At 25.0% G+C, this 23,696-nt stretch overlaps 3 protein-coding genes across 3 annotated transcripts in view; all 3 read right to left on the reverse strand.

Annotated features, from left to right (window-relative positions):
• The window catches only part of LOC100215441 (U2 small nuclear ribonucleoprotein A'), a 39,123-nt gene extending 38,638 nt beyond the window's left edge, over window positions 1-485 (reverse strand). Inside the window, exons 1-2 of the mRNA XM_065801148.1 lie at window positions 310-485; window positions 86-192 (exon numbers count right to left, since the gene is read on the reverse strand). Of these exons, the coding sequence (XP_065657220.1) occupies window positions 86-192; window positions 310-432 (230 nt within the window). The 5' untranslated portion in view covers window positions 433-485. The remainder of the gene's footprint in view (window positions 1-85; window positions 193-309) is intronic.
• A 979-nt stretch (window positions 486-1,464) lies between these two features.
• On the reverse strand, window positions 1,465-14,734 carry LOC136082114 (uncharacterized). Its single transcript, XM_065800678.1, has 4 exons — window positions 14,714-14,734; window positions 13,617-13,739; window positions 9,168-9,253; window positions 1,465-2,013 (listed from the first exon to the last, which is right to left on the reverse strand). Exons 3-4 carry the CDS (start codon window positions 9,247-9,249, stop codon window positions 1,649-1,651), a joined length of 447 nt encoding a protein of 148 aa, XP_065656750.1. The 5' UTR covers window positions 9,250-9,253; window positions 13,617-13,739; window positions 14,714-14,734; the 3' UTR covers window positions 1,465-1,648.
• A 6,369-nt stretch (window positions 14,735-21,103) lies between these two features.
• Window positions 21,104-23,696, reverse strand: part of LOC100206310 (transmembrane prolyl 4-hydroxylase) — a 47,037-nt gene continuing 44,444 nt past the window's right edge. The window contains exons 8-10 of the mRNA XM_065801151.1: window positions 23,204-23,364; window positions 22,755-22,938; window positions 21,104-22,158 (exon numbers count right to left, since the gene is read on the reverse strand). Coding sequence (XP_065657223.1) covers window positions 21,767-22,158; window positions 22,755-22,938; window positions 23,204-23,364 — 737 coding nt within the window. The 3' untranslated portion in view covers window positions 21,104-21,766. The remainder of the gene's footprint in view (window positions 22,159-22,754; window positions 22,939-23,203; window positions 23,365-23,696) is intronic.

Raw genomic sequence — 23,696 nt, forward strand, 5'->3', positions numbered from 1 at the left:
TTAGTATTTTAATATTTTCATTTCTAAAAAATGTAGCTATCAATAAAATAATTAAGTTTTTAAGTATTAAATAAAAAAGTTTTACCAGATTCTATTATTGTTAAGTAACAGCATTCTCAATCTTTTAAGCAATGGGAAACCTTCAACTTTCTTTATATCATTATCAGACATATCAATACAATCGAATTGATCCTGATCAAGATAAAACAAAGCTGAGAATTATACAAAAGTTATGTAGAAGTAATGCAAACATGTTAAACTGCAAATAATTGCATAAGTAATGCAAATAAAATAAAACAAATAGTTTACCAAAGTTGCTCCAAGATTTTCAATAACAGATATTTTACATCCACGAAGATCAATCTCACGATCTCGTAAAGGATTCGTATACTGTGGTGATTGCTCAATGACATCAGCTGTAAGTTTGACCATCTTCAAAATTATATTAACTTTAGGTTTGTTTTTTTTACTGCAAAATAAAAACTTTTCAATATTGAAAACCTTTACTTTATATCAATCATTTTGATAATACTATGATTGATTTTATAAGAATTTTTTTCTAAAAGAAATTAACTTATTAACAAAACTTTTTCTGTTAAAAAAAAATTAAAATAAACTATAAATTTTAAAGCAATTGCTGTTTAAGGAAGATCATATGTTTTAAAAGTATAAAGAAAAGAAGCTTTTTTTCCTGGGTTGTAACTCATAATTTGTAAATAACACTATCGGAGTTATTTTTTGCAGCACATATTTTTATTTTAAAATGATGCATCTTTACACTTTAATAAAAGTGATTTGTTTGATAAATGCAATTTGTTTACTAAAACTTTTAGTTTTAACTTTTATTTCTCAAAAAGTGGCAAAACTAGGAACACGATATCTAGAAAAGATAAACCAAGAACCATTTTTTAAATTAAAAAAAGAGACCAATTGCTTGGAAACATTTCCTATTCATACAGGTCAGCCAGTTGAAATAAAAATTTAAATATTTTTTGTTTCGTATTTTATTAAACTTAGTGGCAGTGTGGATTATAAATATTTTATGTAATGAATTAAATGCAAACTAAAACAAGTTTAGTTTATTCTTATTTATATTTAACATAATTATTACAATAAATAAATTTCTAAGTTTTATATCAAATAATAATTCATAATTAAAATTCTTCAAATATTTTATAATACATATATAATTACAAATTTAATTTTTCTATGTTTTACTTAATTTTCTTTCTTACAGTCATATAAAAATATATCAACATATAGTAATATAAATACAATTTTTATTTCATAAAGATATATATATATATATATATATATATATATATATATATATAATATATATATATATATAGTTATTTCTATAAATACTATAATTTTTAGTTAATGTTCATACAATTGAAAACTTTAGATTAAAAGAAAAAACAAAACATAGCATGTTAAAAAAAAAAAGTTTTATAAAGAAAAAAAAAAATTTTAAGTAGAAAAATGACTAATTTAAAAAATATATTTAAAAAGACAGAATCAAAAAACCATTAAAATAAAAATTAAGCCCAAATAAAAAAATAAATTATGACAAGCTTAAAACTGAATAAAAATATATTTAATTAGAAATTACTTTATCATTAAAAAAACTATAGCATTCTTAAATTTAGGATAAAACATTCTTTAGTCCTTCTGGTTTCTTATGATTATTAATAGTATAGACAGGCAGATGCTCATCTTTAAGAACTTTAATATCAGGTACTTCAAATACTCTAAGATCTATCATAGACTCATATTGTATATCTTCATTAACAAGTTTTTCATAATCAATTTCAACAGCATGGCCGATATCCTCATAGTGAGGAGTAGTAGAATCTCTACATGACACAGATGAATGTTTTTTTAACCCTTTTTGTTTAATTGATTTTGATTTCACTAAAAGCTTTCGAACACAGAATACAGCAACCATTATTATCAAAAAGGCAACAAAACTTGAAGAACCAATGATAACGTAATGAACAACTCTTAAAGCTAAAAAATATTTTAAAACTTTAAGTTAAACAAAATGTTAAACAACATCAGTCCTAGCTCTGTAAGCTGGGGAGGAGAGAGGTGAATGGCAAAAAAAGTTATAAGGAGCATAATGCTGGTTAAGGTTACCAGAGTCACATTTTTTACATTTGAGAGTGTCAAAAAGATAATAATTTTTAAATTGATTGAGCACTATGTTCTCTGACATTAAAAATGGGACTTTATGTGTAGGTGATTTTCATTTCTATATTTTTACCACAACCTTTTCATAATCACAATGATTTTTTTTAAATTAAACTAATTTATTCAGAAAAATTGCAATAGTGTAATTTGCTAATTTTTTTTTTTTTGATCTTATGAACACAACTCTAGCTAGTCTTGTTCAACTGCAAGAATTTTTAACTGAAAAAAATGTCAACTGTAAGAATTAACATTTAACTGAAAAAAATGGCAACTGCAAGAATTAACATTTAACTGAAAAAAATGACAACTGCAAGAATTTTTAACTGAAAAAAAAATGACAACTGCAAGAATTTTTAACTGAAAAAAATGACAACTGCCAGAATTAACATTTAACTGAAAAAAATGACAACTGCAAGAATTAATATTTAACTGAAAAAAATGACAACTGCAAGAATTAACATTTAACTTAAAAAAATGACAACTGCAAGAATTTTTAACTGAAAAAAAAATAACAACTGCAAGAATTTTTAACTGAAAAAAATGACAACTGCCAGAATTAACATTTAACTGAAAAAAATGACAACTGCAAGAATTAACATTTAACTGAAAAAAATGACAACTGCAAGAATTAACATTTAACTGAAAAAAATGACAACTGCAAGAATTAACATTTAACTGAAAAAAATGACAACTGCAAGAATTAACATTTAACTGAAAAAAATGACAACTGCAAGAATTAACATTTAACTGAAAAAAATGACAACTGCCAGAATTAACATTTAACTGAAAAAAATGACAACTGCAAGAATTAACATTTAACTGAAAAAAATGACAACTGCAAGAATTAACATTTAACTGAAAAAAATGACAACTGCAAGAATTAACATTTAACCGAAAAAAATGACAACTGCAAGAATTTTTAACTGAAAAAAATGACAACTGCAAGAATTTTTAACTGAAAAAAATGACAACTGCAAGAATTTTTAACTGAAAAAAATGACAACTGCAAGAATTTTCAACTGAAAAAAATGACAACTGCAAGAATAAACATTTAACTGAAAAAAATGACAACTGTAAGAATTAACATTTAACTGAAAAAAATGACAACTGCAAGAATTAACATTTAACTGAAAAAAAATGACAACTGCAAGAATTAACATTTAACTGAAAAAAATGACAACTGTAAGAATATTTTTTAATGAGTTTTAATGAGTTATTTGTAACAGATAAGTACTTTCTTTTTAATGAACAATTGTTCATTTAAAAAAAAAGTAACTAAACAAAAACTTTGCCCAGGAATAGATGTGTGTGTGTGTGTGTGTGTGTGTGTGTGTGTGTGTGTGTGTGTGTGTGTGTGTGTGTGTGTGTGTGTGTGTGAGTGTGTGTATATATATCCAAAAGTTTGCGGACAGGCATTAAAAAATTTAATTTTACTAATATTTCAGAGCATACACCACTTAATATATCATATTATATACAAATCAAAAAGTTTTCAGGTAAACAATTATGTTTCGAGCCAATAATGATTATTTAACTAACATTTTAAAAATGGTTTATAAAATAAAGATTTTTGATAAGATCAAAAATTTGCAGACAAACTTTTAAATTTATCAAATTGTGGGGAAAATGTTAAACCTTTTGGCATTTTCTCCACAAAATTGCTAATTTGTTGATTTTATAAACAAATACTTTGTGGAAATAATTTTCAAACTTTATTTATAAGTGATTGAGATCATGGGATCTAAGAAATGTATCTCATCTCCAGTGAAAAAATTGATCTTGGAATCAGTTCAAAATGGAAATTGGTTTCGTAAAACAGCACAGCTTTATGAAGCCAGTAAGCCTGCTATTGGACAAACTATGAAGAGATATGAGCTTACTATATCTACAAAGGATACAAATCAATCAGTAAGGCCATGCAAAACAACGCATTATCAGGATAAAGAGCTCGTGATACTAAACAAAAAAAAAAGTCCTACTTGACAGCTGTCAATATAAACGTACAAATGAGACGTCTCTATGGAATGAATTGTAGTTGTTCTACTAAAAAACATTGTTTACAGCACACTAATTTATTCGGAAGACATCCAGCTAAAAAGCCATTAGTTCTTTAAAAAACTGTAACGCCCAAAAGAATTTGCATCAGAGCAACTAAGTGGAGTAGCCAACAATTGTCAAAAATTCTTTTTAGTGAAGAAAGCAAATTTATGCTGTTCGGATCAGATGGAATCAGATATGTTCAACATCCAGTAGGCAATGTACAAGATACAATCCTAAATACCAACTGCCTACCGTAAAACATGGAGGAAGTAATGTAATGGTTTGGGGATGTTAAGCAGGAATGGAGTTGGTACACTCCATAAAATTATTGAGACTATGAATCAAGAAAAGTACAAAGATATAATGAAAGACTATTATGTTACCTTGTGCAAAGGATAAAATGCCTTGAGGATGAATATGAGGATGAAAAAACAGGATAACAATCCTAAACATACAGCGAAATAGATTTTCAAGTTTTTCAAAAAGAATAAAGTTAATGTTTTAAAGCGACCATCCCAATCGCCTGACTTAAATCCCATTGAACATCTATGGGAACATGTTGACCATCAAATAAAAGGAATCAAGTGTACAAGTCACGTTAATTTATTAAATAAAATCAAGGAAATATGGGACACAATTCCCATTGACGTTTATATTCATTTAGTTGACTCTATGCCTCATAGATGCCAAGCCATTCTTGACTGTAAAGGATATCCTACAAAACACTAATGTGATTTTGCTTTTATATAAACTTGTGATCAAATATTATTGAAACATTTGTACTATTTAAAAAAAAAAACACTTTGTCTGCAAATTTTTGAACTTATCAAAAACCATTGATTTGTAAACCTATTTTAAAATGTTAATTAGATAATCATTATTTGTTCAAAACATAATTGTAAACTTGAAAACCTTTTGATTGGTATATAATATGTTGACTTTAGTAAAGTATGTGCTGATAAATATGTAAATTTTATTTTTTTTGCCTGTCCGCAAACTTTTGGATGCCACTGTGTGTGTGTATATATATATACATATATATATAAATATATATATATATATATATATATATATATATATATATATATATATATATATATATATATATATATATATATATATATATATATATATATATGTCGAGTTAAATTTCAATTTAAATCTATCATTATAAAATTAATGAAAAATAGAACAAAATAACTTTGATTGAAAATTTGCAAAGTTCAAACTAAAAAACTAGTTACACTATTTTGTGCAAAATTTAATTCACAAAAATAAATAAATAATAAACTCAAAAGGAAGTGCAGAAAAAAAAAAGGGTTTGTTAAAATTAAAATACTATTAATCTAAATAAAACAATTTTTTTATATTGTTCAGCTCGCCTTTTCGTAAAGTTTATTTATTAAAAAAAGAGTTTAATTTTCTAACTTATTAACTTTTTTTTAACTGATGGAATTTTTAGTGCAAAATTTCCATAACCATTTCTTCGGTAATTAATATATTTAATTTTTAATTTCTATATTGAACCTGTTTATATATATATATATATATATAAATATATATATTTTTTTTATTTTCAAAATTTTAGGGACCAGTCAAATTTTTAAGGGTCTTGAGCTACCCCTAAAATAATTTTTTGTTCAAAAAAATTTTAAACCTAGTGTTTTAATATTATATAGAACAAAGTAAAGGGGTAGGAACAGGTTTTTTTCAAAAATGTTGTTTTAAGAGCCACCCTAAGATATATATATATATATATCTTAGGGTGGTACCCTAAGATATATATATATATATATCTTAGGGTGGTACCCTAAGATATATATATATATATATATATATATATATATATATATATATATATATATATATATATATATATATATATATCGATATAGATATATATATATATATATATCGATATATATATATATCGATATAGATATATATATATATCGATATAGATATATATATATATATATATATATATATATATATATATATATATCGATATAGATATATATATATATATATCGATATAGATATATATATATATATATATATATCGATATAGATATATATATATCGATATAGATATATATATATATATATATATATATATATATATATATATCGATATATATATATATATATATATATATAATATATATATATATATATATATATATATATCGATATAGATATATAACCCAACTAAAACAAAAATCATCCAACTAAAATGCTTAGTTTATTTAATTTACGCATTAAAAACTATTGCATTCTTTGTTTTAACATTTGTACTTTTTTTTTTTAAAAACATGTTTTATATATATATATATATATATATATATATATATATATATATATATATATCGATATAGATATATAACCCAACTAAAACAAAAATCATCAAACTAAAATTCTTAGTTTATTTAATTTACGCATTAAAAACTATTTCATTCTTTGTTTTAACATTTGTACTTTTTTTTTTTTTAAAACATGTTTTAAAAGATTAACATTTATCATAAAAAATACATAATTACGTAAGTATAAAAAACAACATTTTATTAATACTTATTTTAACATTTGTACTTTTTTTAAAAAAAAACATGTTTTAATAGATTAACATTTATCATAAAAAATACATAATTATGTAAGTATAAAAAACAACATTTTATTAATACTTATTATAAAAATTCATTTTCTGATGTAAAAGTAACAAAACAAGATTTTAACAAAAATTAAGTAACAAAACACTTCCATGTTTTGTTACTTAATTAAAAAGCGTTTCGATATTATAAAAGCATTTAAGATCAAACTTATTTAATTTAACAGCTTTCTAAAACATTTGTCTCTTTTTTTTCAACGAAATTTTGTTTATCTTTTCAAATGTATTAACTTTAATTATTCTTATATTAAAATTCATTTAAGAGACTTGTTGTCATAGAATGTCATCGTTTATAAAAACAAAACAATTTTTTTATTTTTTAATAATGTTTATTATAAAAAATGCATACTTAAACAATTTATATAATATAAATTTGAAAAAATTATATACAACTGTCAATTATACTTAAAAAAAAATCATTACCAGTAAATTGTTACTTTATCTAAAAGTGTTTTGCTAATATAAAAACGTTTGTTGAGAAGTTTTTGTAAATTTATGTAATTTATTTCACTTATGGTATAACTCAGAATATTTTTCATTCAGCGCGTTTTAATAATGTTTTTTGAAATAGCCGCGGTCAAATCGTCAAAACAAAATGTGCCTGGTCATATAAAATCGTCAAATCAAAATTTGCCTGGTCATATGATGATGTGTAATCGCATGTCATAGAAATGATTGGTGTGGAATAGATAAGTATAGAAATGTTAGGCTTGGTAATGACCTGGGTTTTACGGGTTCGGAAGCTAAGATATATATATTATGAAAAAGTATAGAAAAGGTTGATGCAGAATAGATTTACAAAGACCTGTATTTTTACGGTTCCAGTCAGTTTGATGATAAATGGTAAGAAACAGCAAAGCCTACTTTCAATAGTATTTCATAACATTAATTTATGTCAAATTCCAACAGCACAAGTAAAATCACGTATAACAAAACGAACAAATTTATAGAAATATTTAAGAGAATGAAATTAACAGTTTTAATATAGCTGAAAACTTAGAATTTAGTGACTTTGTAATAAAGATTGTAATAAAGAAACTAAAAAACTACTAGGTTTATGTTACAAGTGTAATGATGTCTTAAAATCAAAAGATTTTATCTAAAGAACTGGAGTGCCATGGTGGAGAACTTTCTAATTATTTAACCTGTTAGTTTTTATGATATATTGGATTCAATGTTAATCAAGTCATAAAGTAGAATGAAACAGTGTTTTATTTCAACACTGTTACAGAACCGAATAAGAATAATCAAAAAATTTTATATTTTATCTGAGGCAGTTTGTTTTTTAAACAATATTAAAAGGACTAAAAAAAGAAGTTCTACAAGAATAATTTGCAATAAGAAGTACCACTGTTGGCCTTAGTATTCACCAGATATTGTTAGTGCCTCCAAGTATATGGCTGCATTTTGTAAGTGTTTTAAATACATTTGTGAGGTATAATTATAACAATTATTAAGGGCTTGCAAACTGCATACTCTTTGTGAGCTATTGAAAGAAGTATGATTATATAAAAACATTTGAATGTGGATTAATCATAAACTTCAGGAGAATATCTTGAGTTAAATTGGATGGTACCATTAATAGATGGTACAATCATACCAAGGATTATAACATTAGGAGTTACCAAACCACAATAGCAGAGTCCAGTTGCAAACTAAGATATAAAGTCTACAACAAATTCCATAATTCGTAACTAAAAAACATTACAACATTAATTATAACAACATCCAGAACTCAAAAACATTTTGCTCAATTTAAAAACTAAAATTTAATTCAATTTACAATTGTTTTATTTCAATAAAAATAAATTGCTTGCCATTGATAAATACAGATTACACTGTGTGATTAATCAAATTAATCTAATTAATTTTAGATGTAAAATTAATTAGATTAATCTGATTAATTTTACATTTCAAAATAAACTAATAAGTTTACTTTTATATGAATTGTGTATTTTATATGTATTTTTTATGTATTGTGCATTAACGCAAAAAGAAATCACCCATTAAATTTACATAATTATTGATTTTAATTTTATTTACTGTTTTATATGATAATAATTTAAAACTTGTTATAGTATATTTTCATTTGGATATTTCTGGAATAATACTTAAATATTTACTGTGATATAATGATATTATATTATTATGCTAAAGTAAACTAGAGTATCAGAATTGTCTCATACTTTACAAATAAAATACCTAATCAAAAAGAATTATTTCAAAACAGGATATCATTTTAACTAATATAAAGTAGGCAACTTACATGAATTGTTAATACTTGTAGTAATCAGAGTTGAGTTAAGAGCTTGTGTAACACAAGCACTTATTGATCTTGTTGTATTCATTTACCTGTTGAATAAGTGAGTAAAGTAATAAGTAAGCAATAATTCAAATTTAAAATAAGTTACAAAAAATTTAATGTCTAAGAACCAACATTTTATTTGTCAAAAACCATCAAGCTGTATGTCCATGTGAAGGCTTGTGATGAAAAAAATCGACAAGCATGTTATATTGCGCTTGTAAAATTATAATAAGTTGTCAAGTGTGATTATGCACACTCAAGATAATGTCAGCGAGAGTGATCGTGAAATTTGAAAATTGCTGAAGACTGTGCTTATAAAAGGCTTTTTATATGTTATACATCGTTCTTTTGTCAACAAATGTTTGAAGTAGCATCTACAACAAATGTTTGAAGTAATATCTACAACAGCACACTCATAAAACTACTTGAACAAAGTAGATTTTCATACTTCTTGTATATTGTTTGCAATTTTTTTAAACTATTTATGGTAAAAAAAAAAAAAAAAAACGCAAGTGCAAGTTCTTATCGATTAGTATTGAAGAATAATTTAATTTTGTGCTTTCGTTATTTTGATATATATTTGATATATATTTAAAAATAATTTTACTATTGAAAATAATTTTACGCAAACACTTACTTTAAGCGATACCTATCTTAATTAAATCATAGCAAAAGACAACATCAATTATTTTTGTTATTATTTATTATTTATAAAAGTACACATTTTTTACGATCAATTTAAATCGTTCAAAACTTTTTCTACAGTATATTTTATAAACATCAACTTGATTTAGTGTCTTTAAAGGAAAAAACAGTTGTGCTTTTTTAGCTAATGTTAAGTAACATTAGTTAATGTTTTTAACTTTTTTAATATTACAGATGAATGAATAACTAAAGAGTTAACGATTTTTAATTAAGGCTACTTAAGTGTCATTAGTTAAAAACATTAGTTTCAACTGCATCTTTAAAGAAAGAATTCTGTAAAAAAAAATGCAGTAACGTTGATCAAAAACAGTTTCTTTTATTTTAATTAAGTTTTTTTAGGTTTAATTTTTTTTATCTTTCGTTGACAATTTTTTTTTCAACTTTCTCATAGTTAGTTTAGTTTTTTCAGTGCATTTTGAAATAATTAAATACCAACATTTAACAATCAATTTAATATTAAATATCAACATTAAAAAAATCTCAATACCAAAAGAACTATTTAGGAATAAATATTAAATATTATTATGCTGAAAAAATTCAAGTTAAAACTTTGGCACTAATAGATACAGAAGAACAATATAACTTGCGGCTGTCAAAAAATGGTGGATAATACTCTATACAGATTTGTTATCAGCAAAGATCAAATAGTATGGGCAAGTGTAGACAATCTGGCCAATACGTTTTGGGCAATCACACTTTTAAACAAATATTCAGGTGATGAAAATTTTCTAGATAAAGCTACAGTATGAAGAACAAGAGGAGTATCTAATAATAAATATTATTATATAATTATATTATCTTGATCTTTAGAGATACAAACAAGAATGTGATGCAACTTGGGAAAAAAATCTAAACTTTGTTGTCTCAGAATGATGTCAACAATTTTCTACTAAGCTAGTACACAGTATTATTCACACTTTTCTATTCCTGATGCTATAAAAAACAAACATTTGCCAACTTTTGGCAAAAGTACAGTATATGGTGAATAAACTAAGAAAATCACATACAATATGTTTAGCAAAAAAGCGATAAAAACTTGTTCTTATTTTGAATAATGAGACACTGGAGTTTAAGATTTCATATGACTGAACGATTTTTATTTTTGAACCCACTGTGTAAGCAATTTCCTGCAGTTAATAGGTTATTTTTTCTTTGCCCTGAAATATGGGATGGATTAAGTCATTTTTGTGATATATTTAAAAGCCATATGATGGGACAATTAAACTTTAAGGAATTAGCATTACTCCAAGAGAGTTCTTAACAGAATGGTTGAAATTGAAAACTGACCTTGAGAAGAATCAAGGAATAATTGCAGAAGACATCAGAAAATCGATGCAGAAACAAGAGGAAAAACTTCTCTATCTGCAGTTTATGATGATGCTAAATATAGAAAACTATTACAAAAAATAAAAAATAATATGAGCAAAACAAGGCTTAAAAGTAGTAAAAAGAAAAATTTATAAAAGATATGTCAAATATGCAATAGAAAGTCAAGAATAAGTAATACAGCTGTATCATATACAGCACTTCTTTCAGTTTTATTCAAATCTAATTTGGATGGAAAAGAGGGCAAGTTTAAAAAGGTGTTTGATGAAAAGTAAAAAAGGAGAAACATGACCAAAATTAATTTTACAAATAAAAATAATTTTAATAGAAATTTCATTGACAACTATAAAGTAATAAAAGAAATGGGACATTTAAAAATGAAATCAGCTTTAAAGGGAATTGAAGAATATCAATAAAGGATACAAGAGGAGTCCAGAATAGGCACTTATATGTCTGCCTCACAAGCAAGTGTATTTTGAGCACTTAAGTTAATATTATTTTAGATAATATTCTTTTTTTAAGTATAAATCAAGATTTCGAATTATAAAATATTAATAGTACTTAAGTTACTTCAATATAACAATAAAAAAAAATTTTTGGAGCCAAAAACTTTAATCGAGCTGGACCAAAAACCTCAGCTCTAAAATCCTACCTGCAGCAAACAAACTTTAAATGATCTTTAAATTGATGTGCAAAATTTTTTTTAATTTTTTTAAATAAATTTTTTTTTAAATTATTAAAAAAAATAGTTACCTCCCTGTGGTGGTGACACTTCTAGATATGTCATGAGTAACACTCTTAGAATATGATCAAATCTAGATCCCTTAATTAAGTTTAAAGTCAAAAAGTTGGTAATGTGCACTATATAAAAGTTATTGAAAAGTAGTTCAACCTGGTACTCGAAAGAAGCAAAATTATGTAAAAATTTTAAAACAGTTATTGTTTAATGTAAAAACTTTTTTTTTTTTTTATTTATTTTTTTTTTTATTTTTTCATAAAAACTTTCAATTTTAAACTAAAAATTAAAAAGTGCAATTTTACAAGTTTTTACAATGTTAAGGCATTTTTTTTCTTAACATGTTTTTATAAAACAAATGTTATTTTTACTTAATTTTATATTAATGATTTTGTAATAATAATTTTGTAATAATTACTTAAACTTTTACTTAATTTTGCTTTTGAGGAATTTTTTTGAAGAACTTTTTTGACTTATATATTAAAAACTCTTTAAATGTTCAAAGGTCTGGGGAGCCTCTAAAAATATTTTTTATCCAAAAAATTTTAAATCTAGTGTTATTTTATTATAAAGAATACATTTAAAACTTAGACAATGCAACTTTAAAAAATTGTTGTTTTTTGATGCACCCTAATGTGCACTGCTATCTTAAAGACTGATATATAATTATAAATATTATTATATAATTATATTATCTTGATCTTTAGAGATAAATAAAAAAGAATTATTTTTTCAACTTTGTAGTAACTAAATAAAAAACTGTTCATTACACTTCTTCTTTTTTAAATAAGAAACCAACCAAATGGGACAGTCCTAGAAATTTTCTTATTTTAAAGGTTCTATTTTGCCAATCTAGTACTTAAAGTTTTTAAAGAGTTTTTTAAGTTTCAGATTATCAAAAGAGAGAAAAAATAAATAAAATAAAATTTGAAAACATGTTAATAAGACAAAATGTTTTACAGTTAATTAACTAAAATTATTTGAATTCCATCAATATGATTCAAAATAATATAATCCTTAGATTCGTCCTTAAACAGAATATGATACTCTTCTAACTTTGTGTTGTACCACATAATTCTATGAATGTACCACTGTTAAAATATCCACTAATCCTCCACTTAACCATACAATTGTCAAAAATTATTTCTTATTAATGTCTGAATAATATTTCAATATAAAATGTTTAAATGTATTTTTACAATATATTTATATGCATTTTATTTGCAATTGAATAGAATTGAAAAATATTTTTCTTAAAGGTCACATTTTATGTGTTTTAAGAAAAATAAAAAAGCAAATTATCAGGCAAAGTATTTTTTGAATTTCAATAATTTTATAATTATAAATAAAAATAATGAATCATTTTATATTTAGAATAACAGTTAGATTTGTACCTTTTTCAAAAGAGAAAAAATGAACTTGGGTTCTTTTAGAAAAAATCTCATCTATTTCATTCAATTGTGTATGCAAATCAAATACACATTTAAACTGTATCCTTTACAGATAATGCTTTTTAACCTCGTATATTGTTGATGTGATATGTAAGTGAAAAATTAAAAAAATAATCCTTAAACTTTTAATTTTCATTAAAAAATTATAAAGTAAAAAATTCATTAAAGTAGAAAAAATTTTTTATTTATTACCTTATATTTTTCTTGTTTCATTGAAACCATTAAAAATGACACCTAAATCTCCATCATAAACTTAAAAACCTTGCCAACAAAAACTCTTTAAAGCCAAAAATCTTTATTTACCAACAACAATCTCTATAAATAGGATATTAAGTTTAAATAAAATGATAAACTATTTTCAAAAATCTAGTGTCACAACTTACTTAAAATGTTTATAAATGATAGTTAAATGTATAATTATAGACATTTTAGCCTGCAAATGTTTATATTTTTTATTTGACAGTGGATTATATATAAATTTACATCAAAAGTGTTTTTCATCAGATGTAAAATACTCTAATATTAACATGGTAATATCATATGTAATTATTTTAATATTATTAATATTTAAACTTTCTAATCTCTCTCTCTCTCTCTCTCTCTCTCTCTCTCTCTCTCTCTCTCTCTCTCTCTCTCTATCTCTCTCTCTCTCTCTCTCTCTCTCTCTCTCTCTCTCTCTCTCTCTCTCTCTCTCTCTCTCTCTCTCTCTCTCTCTCTCTCTCTCTATATATATATATATATATATATATATATATATATATATATATATATATATATATATATATATATATATATATATATATATATATATATATATATATATATATATATATATATATATATAATATATATATATATATATATATATATATATATATATATATATATATATATATATTAATATAGTTGAGTTATACACATATAAAAGCTTACACATTTTAACTTAGTCATTTAAAAAATAACTACTTGTAAAAACAGCACAAAACAATTAATATTAAATAAATTCATCTTTAGCAGCCTTTTACTTGTTTTGTTTTGAGATTAAAACAAGCACACTATTTTTTAACCAAGATTCTTATTTAAAAAAATGATACTTCAAAATTCTAAATTTATAAAAGATATTTTAAATGCTTAAAATGCCGATTTATTTAATTTGCATGAATAAATTTTAACAAATTTATCTTCTTTATGTATATGTATGAATCCTAGATGACTTATAATTACTTAAAATATTTTGAATAAAGCGACTAACAGCGACTCGTGTGAAATATTAGAATATAGTTACGTACAGGTCCAACAAGTAAGTACGGAAGAAAAAAAAATTTCTGTGGAGTATTTCCTGACTTGGTTAGTAGTTTTTTAATATTAATAAAATATTTCATTTATCAGAAAGTAGTTAATTTTGATAAAATATTTTAATTATGATAAATATTTTAATTTTGAAAAAATATTTTAATATTTAATTTTGATAATATATTTTAGTTTTAAAATTTCAAAACAGAAGCGTTTTTAGGGACTATTTTATAGGACTAGATTTTTGCTTTAGGTTTCTCGCTATTTGGAGCCGCGCCGGAAAAAGTACATTAATTAAGGAAACAAATGCGAGTTCAAAAATGTGTGTTCCAAAAAATAAAATTAGGTGTATTCAAAAAAGATGTTAGAAAGTTAGGTGTGTTCGAGAAAATGAAATTTTCAAAACGTGAGTACACAAGAAGCCAAATTCGGAGCAAATATAATAAAAAATACGATTCTGAAAAAAATTCCTAAAACATCGATTCTTACTTTGTGCTCAAGCGGCGAAATACCCCGAAAAATGCCCCAAATTGTTCCTAAATTTTTTGGCTTTGAGTGCAGGTAAACCTCAATATTTTGTAAAAAAAATTTTTATGATAGATCATTATGGTTCAAATTTTTTTTTAGATTGTTGTATATCCTGGTCTTTACATAATTGTTGTTTAAATTAAAAAAAGATTTCGCATAAATTATGCAAAAAAAATGTTTGTTTTTTTGCATAATTTTCAAATTTTTTTTGCGTATTTTCGCAAAATTTTTTTGCGTTTTTGTGCAAAAATATTTTTTTGCGAAACCTTTTTTAATTTAAACAACAAATATAAAAAAACTAGGATACACAGCAATTTAAAAAAAAAACTTCAGACCATTAGAAAAAAAATTTTATTAAAAATTTATCAAAATATTGAGATTTACCTTGCACTCAAAGCCAAATTACTTAGGAACAATTTAGGGTATTTTTAAGGGTATTTTGCCGCTTGAGCACAAGGTAAATATCATTATTTTTGAACTTTTTTTTTGTAATTATATTTTTTTTATATTTGCTCCAAATTTGGCTTCTTGAGTATTCGCGTTTTGGAAATATTATTCTTTTGAACACCCCTTCTACACACTGGCGTAGGAACAGGGGGCAATAGGGTTGAAGACACCTCCTAACATTGAAAAAAAATGCATTTTTCATTCAAACTCTGATTCTTGCAGTCTCAGCCCCCCTTAATTTCCGTTTACGCACCTTCTCCTGACTTTCTTGAACTTCCTACGCCACTGTATATACATACAATGTGTACACACACACATTCCTTGAACTTACTTTTTTAGAATGTTTTTTACAGTAATAAATTTAATTAGGGATATTAAAAAATATAAATAAATAAAAAATGCAAATGAAATCTATTTTATATTAAATCAAATTAAGTTTTTTAACATTGAATGAACATAATGTAAAAATAAATGAAACTTAAAAAATCAAAACAGTCGATAGCTAAATAAATTGTTTAATAAAAATCGTTTAATTTAATATATTTCTTAGTAAAACAAAAAAAAATCTTTTTGTAATAACATCGCAAATAAAGATGTTTGTTTAATGATGAAAATCAAAATATAAATAAATAAAGGAAGAAAAGAAATTATTTTAATGATAATAGATTACAAAAAAAGAAAAGAAGTAAAAACAAAATTTAGGGGTATAAATAAACAAAATTAAAAAAACAAGAAAAAAAAAAAACGAGACAAATGAAAACAAATACAAGTTAAAAAAAAATAATGTTCCAAATTAGAAAATAATTTCAAAAATGCGGGGGAGGGGATGTATTACCCGGGCCCACTCACATGACCGTTGTTGTCGGTCATAGAGTTTGCCTTTTGTTTGCTAATTTTTGTCGTTGTTTTTGTTGCTGTTACTTATTTATATATGTTGATGTTCACTGTTGTTCAATAAATATATGAAACGTATAATATAGGTTTTAATATTGTATGTAAAAGTGTATGTATAATTTTTTTTTTATCTCTTTATGTATAGTAAGCTCATTTATTTTGCTCATTTATACAATAGCGTAGCTGATGGGAGGCTGGGAACGGGGCGAAAAATTTGTTTAAAAAAACTCTATATAAATTATAGTTATGTAAGTTATAATATAAATTTCAACTGAACATTAAGACGTAAATCGATGCCGCAAAATAATTATTTATGCAGTAGTTATTTTTTAAATAATATTTTTTGTTTAATGTTGATGAGTTCTTGAGTAAAATTTTTTCTGATTTTTATAAACTTATTTAGTCTAAATTAACCCAAAGTTTAGCGCGACATAATTAAAGGTAAAAAAAATTTCTCAGATGTTTTTCATAGTAAACACTTAAATTTTAAAGATTTAAAATATATCTTGAGTTTTACTTTGTTTGCATTTCTTTAAAACATTCATAAAAATGAAGCGCAAAAAGAAAAAAACAGAAAACATGTGATTTTATTAAACTCTACCAACGAAAATATGTTGAGGTCATAGATTATATACACTTCCTCAAAGAAAACTCTTTAGTGTTTTGTTGCAAACTCTTTGCTGAAAAAAGTCTAAAAAAAACTTTGATTTTGTGAATGGATTCAGTATGAAACTTAATCCTAAAATATTTTTTCATGAATCGAGAATATAAAAACCATATATTAGCTTTAACAAAATGGAAGGAGTTTTGAGATTAGAATTAGAATTTGACATCGAAAACAATTGATAAAAAAAACAAAAACAAACTAAGGAAAAGTCAAGAAGTGGCGGGAGATACTGTCAAAATTGCTAGATTTCATTAGGCTCTTAGCTAAACAACATTTATCTCTAAGAGGTCACCGCGGAACTTTTTAGCAATGCAAATCAAGACAAAACTGCTGGAAATGAAAAAATTCTTTTAGAACTCGTTCATTTGTTGGTACGTTTGTTGACCCCGTACTACGTGAAGACATTCTGAGAGTCAAACTGGAAAAAAAATTCTTTACTTTAATTATCACCTACCAATTGTAGTCCAGTTGCTGTGATGTCTGGTCACATTATTGGTGTTCAGATGCACATTAAGAAATTAATGGAAAAGCAGATTTTGTTTTATATACAAATCATTCACTAAATTTAGCAGGTGTACATCCAATATCAGCCGCTGTTACATTTTTTGGAGCAGTTCTTCGCATTTTTACTCTTCCTCGACTCAATGCATGATAGAAACACAAGATTACAATTAGTGTTTTTAAATTTTAAAAAATTACGCAAAAATTTTAAATAATTTAATAAAGCAATTAACTTGTAAGAAGAAAACAGATGTACTAGATCAAATGCTGGGGTGCTGTTGTTTGCATTGCAATCATTTTCGTTTTTATGCTTTCTCGGAGTGTGGGAGTCAGTCCTTCAAGAAATAAATGGTAGGCAGATTTACCTCCAAACAAAAGGATTGAACATACAACAATGTGATATCAAACTAAAAGGTTTAAAATTATTTTTAACAAAGAATAAGAATCAATTAGTTAATTAAGCAGTCGTTTATGCATAAGGACTTTGTGATAATATGGGCATAATCATGGATCATCGATGTAAAAATAAGATGACAGGTAAAGGATCAGATCATGCTGTTTTGTCGTATGAATGTAAGCTAAGAAGGAAAATGTTTGTTTTTTCTTGACTCAACGGATCCAAGAAGTCATTACAAAATTTGAACAGTTTTATGTTCTTGCTAAAAAATATGACATTCTTACTTCATCAAATCTTTTGAAAGATAAATACGAAAGTGGAATTTTTTGGTCATGATAAAACAAATATAAAGATAAAACAAAAACTTGAACTTTTGTCGTTCATTTTAAATTAGTCTTGAAAACTCAGTTTCTATTACAGTTATAATGCAATGAGTGTGACTAATTGTGAGAAGTCTGTCAAAAAAATAATAATAAATAGTTACCATAGTTACCTTAGATTTACAATTGGTACCCTGGATTTAAGAAACCTTGAACATACTAACCATTAAACAGAAATTAAGTAATGAAATTGACTTTGAAAACCTCATTGATGATTAAGAGTAAGACTAGATAATTATTTGAACATTTAACAATTTTTTAATATGTTTTAAAACTTTAAAAACGATTTCCCTGTCATCCAACCGCTTGTTGGACGGTTTGCATATCCTATACAACCAGGAGGCCCTGCTGTTGTCATGGTATCATGAAACTTTGCTCTAGGAAATATAAACACAGGTGGAATGAAATCTGAGAGCATTTCCTATACCACACATATTAATTAGCTGCTCACGTTCCGAAAAGCAGAGCAATCTCGAAATAGCTTAAAAGAAAATAATATCGAAAAGGGACTTTCCGGAATAACATCGAAATTGTGAAAAAAGGAATACTATCGAAAATTCAAAAAACGAATTAGATCGAAATTGTGAAAAAAGGAATAATATCAAAAAGGGACTTTCCGAAATAATATCGAAATTGTGAAACAAGGAAAGGTTCGAAAATTCCAAAAGCAGAATAAATAGAAGGCCAGTATTTTGCGGTTTTGACTTAAAGTGCAGTAATTATACTGTATAATTGTATAACTTATACAATATAAACTAAAAGTTCTATTAGTAGAACAATAAATAATGAATGTTGTGTTGTTGGCTATTTATAAAACAATTTAAAACAAGATGTTTTGATTTTACTTACATTTAATGTCAACAAACCATAAAAAGTTACAAAATTTTTAGTCAAAATCAATAAAGACTTACGAACCATAAAAAGTTTTAAGGATAAATTTGTAAATATTGTAGTTATTTGTATCTTGTAAAATACAATATGATAATTAATTTGTTAAAAATTATCATATTGTATTTTACAAGATGTTATTTAATAAAGTTTCCATACCAGAAGTTATTGAGTTTATTATACAAGTTGCTGAGAGCTTAAATGAAAATATTTTACAAGTTGTCTATTATCTTTCATAACGTTTTGTAATAGTTATAAAAATTCCCTACATGTTTATGTTGGAACACTTTCCTACTTACTTAAAAAATCATGCAGAACCTGTTTGGTTTGGTTTTTGAAACTTAAAAAAAAATAAAGGAGAAATTAGAAAATACTGATAGATATGCATTATTTTAGTGTTATACTTCCATGCAACTATTCAAAACATACATTATACCACCATTAATCATTTTTTCGATCAGTTAATTTTCGATACTATTTCGCTTTCCCGCCATAACATTAGACGATTGAAGTACTGTCATTATGTTGGTTTTATCAATATTAGAAATTCTATCAGAAGTGAAACTGTTTTTTTAAAAAATCTTTTCATAGTTGTCAAAAAATTGATTTATATTGTACTGATTAAAACTTGTTGTACAAGACGAGACAATCTTGTATTTTTAAGTTTACGAAGTAAAAGTTCGTTGTGACGTTTCATTAAACCCTTTAACCACTCTATACAAGCTTGTTTATTTTCCCTCCATATAACCGGACATTTGCTAAGTTTCATTGCATATTGAAATGCTAATTCCCTTGCTTGTTTGTATGTCAAACCATAATTTATTTTAGAGCTTTTTATAAGGTAGTCTTTAGGCATCTTCTCCTCATTTTTATTAAATACTTGTGAAACAGCATTCTTAGAAGTGAACCCTAATGATCTTGGATAATAAACCTTGTTTATATTTCTTTATTCGGTAGTGTAAAGTATTACGTTTTATATTATAAGTATTAGAAGCTTGGTTCTGCTTCATAAACCCATTTACAACTTAAGGAACAACAATGTTAAAATCTTCCTTTTTAATTTCTGTTTCTCTTTTTCTTATAGCTTCGAACCATTTTTAACTTTAAATCAGAACATAAGCCGTAACATTTTATTAGTGCGGAAAATCTAAGAAACAAATGAAAAGTGCCCCATTCATAAAGTTCAAAACTGCTCCGACAGCATCATTAATAAACGATGATTTTTCCAGTCAAGACAAGCTCAATTTTTGATATTTTTATAAGTTGTAAAGGTTATGACTTATTTTATCGTATAAATAGCATAAAATTTGTTATTTGCAAAAAACGCGGTAACGAATATCTTATAAGTTTATACCAAAATGTTTACTATTTGTCCTTAAAAACAAACCAATCATATAGATCGTCCAATTTGTATCAAATTTACGGAAAGACAAGTGACTGTTATGTGCGTAGATATTATTTTCACAAAATATTTAATTATACAACGTTTAAATTCATAAACGTTTCACAAATTCATTCTTTCAAAGCTGCCCCCTTCTCCCCTATTATATATAATTACTTATAAATGCAAAATATGCATGCTAGCAACACACTACAAAAAATTGTTCAGGTAGAAATTTTCTTTATTATCGCAAAAAGCAATCCTAGAAAGTAAGATAATAAAAATAAATAAAAAAATATCTAATTTTGTTCTTGATAAACAATATTATTTTCAAATTTCATTTACAATTAAATAATAATGAAATAGATTTTAAAATACAGATATATACAATATAGTTCCTTCATTGAAGTGCTTAACAATAAAATTTCAAGCATTTAACGGGTTAGTCTAGTGAAGTGTTTATATAACGAATAATGAAAGTATATTATTTTAGATGCATTGATTAAAAACTGAACAATCTGTCCGAAAATTTGTTTAATACTATCACCCTTAGCAAAAAGACTGGCTCTCAAAATTAAAAGAAAATAGGTAACTAAATTTTTTTTATTACAGCCAGCAATATTGGCTAGGTAACTTGAGGAAAAACGATACGGTTTAAACTAAATTCCATAATAGGTGTTTAAAACATGCGTTTCTTCAGAAGATTTGAAAAAAAAAATGTATAGCAAAATGAAAATTTTCTAAATACAAACATTATGTGAAAAATGTGGAGATTCATTTTGGAGAGAGCCATAGTAGCGTCGTGATATAAAAATCACTTCTTTTAACTACTACTTTAAAAAAATTATTAACTGGTCTGTATTAAATTTTTAATTATAAAAAAATTATTTACATAAAAAAAATTCACTATCGTATAATCGCATACCTAAGAGCAATCATAAGCAAGTCTCAAAGCAATTCAATATTTCATAAGGAAAACTTAGAATCAATATTAACACAAGTGAGACCTAACTTTGCATGAACAGCTTTAGCAATTAATGCTAGCTGATTAGAGTCCATATCGTTAAATAATAGCTGTAATGCTTGTAAAGAATTAGAAGCAGGTTTATGCTCATAAAATTTATAACCAGCATTATAATCAGCCGAAGCAGTTTTATTTCCACGTTCAGCCATATCACGATGAAACTCATTTTCATATGGTTCATGATTTAACTTATCTTCTTGAGTGCCCATGGTGGATAATAGTATTGATCTCTGCTTCTTATCCAACAACATATTATTTCCACGCCGCCATGCACGCTGGAATAAATCTCCATCTCCAATAACATTAATCCAAGATGAAGCTGTCCATTTTTCTCCTATTAAAAAATTATTTATATTATAAAACTGGATGAACCAAAATTAAACCTTAAGTGCACTTTAAATACTAGATGAACCAAAAATAAACCTAAGTGCACTTTTTAAACTATGCATTAATATTAATGCACAGTTTAAAAAGTGCACTCCGCAGTTCTAATTATATTCTATATTATTAATAATAATGGATTTTAAAAATTAATTTATCCAAATAATTTTTCGACCTTAACGAATGGGGTTTAGAAGTAAAACCTAAAAAACCTAACTAACATATTCCTAATTCAAATAATTTTTTAAAATAACAAAAATATTATTTTATAATACGTACGTATGTACGTATGTATGTATGTATGTATGTATGCATTTATGTATGTATGTATGTATGTATGTATGTATGTATGTATGTATGTATGTATGTATCTATGCATGTATGCACGCAAGTATGCATGCATGCATGCATGCATGCATGTATGTATGTATGTATGTATGTATGTATGTATGTATGTATGTATGTATGTATGCATGTATGTATGTATGTATTAATGTGTATATTTATGTATGTATGTATGCATGCATGTATAACGAGTGCTAATTATACCTTTAAGCACCTCACAATGAGCTGACATTGATTCTTGATTTATATCTCCTACCATACCGTTTTTTTTATTTACATGATGATTGTACCAGAAAACAGCTTTTCCTTTTTTAGGCTGTATAACAACTGATGAATTAGGACAGCCTTCTTTTTTATTTGCTTCATCTATTGCACGAGCAGAAAATATCTGGGTAAAAATGTTTTTTTAAGTATTTCATTAATAGTCAAAAAAATTTAAACAAAAGTTTATATAAATTGTGTTTTGTTAAATGTTACATTTGCATAATATATAAGTGCAATTTTTGAACAAAAAGAATACTAATTACCCCCTAGAATTATAAAAATGCCACCACAGCATAATTTTTATGACAACTGCATACAGTGTACTGGTGTCTAGAAGCATTACTACTTGTTATTATTTAAAAAAATTAAAAACAATAAATTAAAAAAACCTCGTATTCTTTATTCCACATGAAAAATATTCCGTGCAGTCTATTCTCTCCAGGTACCCACCAATTTCCTGATATTTTTGTTGCTTCTATAACTTTTCCATGATACTTGATAATAGAGTTACTTCCATCATTATAAGATTTTTCAAACTTAATAGTCTCTCCTAAAAGTTTGAAACAATTTTTTTTAACAGATTGATAGTTACCTATTCTAGTTGAACCTATTTTCTTTCTTTATTGAGTAACAACAAAAGCGTTATTCACACAGCAACAAAACTTTGCAAAACATTGTTGTACATTTTTATGAAAAGTAAAAATATTTAATCTTTTTTAAAAATTAGATTTATTTGGATCTTAATAATAGATTTTTTGTTTTTTTTAAAAAAAACATTTCTAATGGTGTTTTACTTTTTAGATTTTGACTTTAATGAAAGTTTTTGAGATAATTTATTTACAAACTTATATTTTAATTTTTATTGACAAAAACTTGCTACAA

The sequence above is a fragment of the Hydra vulgaris genome, chromosome 07, assembly GCF_038396675.1.
Source record: "Hydra vulgaris chromosome 07, alternate assembly HydraT2T_AEP".
NCBI classification, from domain to species: Eukaryota; Metazoa; Cnidaria; class Hydrozoa; order Anthoathecata; family Hydridae; genus Hydra; species Hydra vulgaris.

What these genes read in the sequence shown, in the direction of transcription:
- LOC136082114 (XM_065800678.1), bottom strand. Translation starts at nt 9,249, where the DNA reads ATGAATACAACAAGATCAATAAGTGCTTGTGTTACACAAGCTCTTAAC. An exon ending in TACAAGTATTAACAATTCAT is followed by an intron (nt 2,014 to 9,167) that starts GTAAGTTGCCTA and finishes AATATTTTTTAG; the next exon opens with CTTTAAGAGTTGTTCATTAC.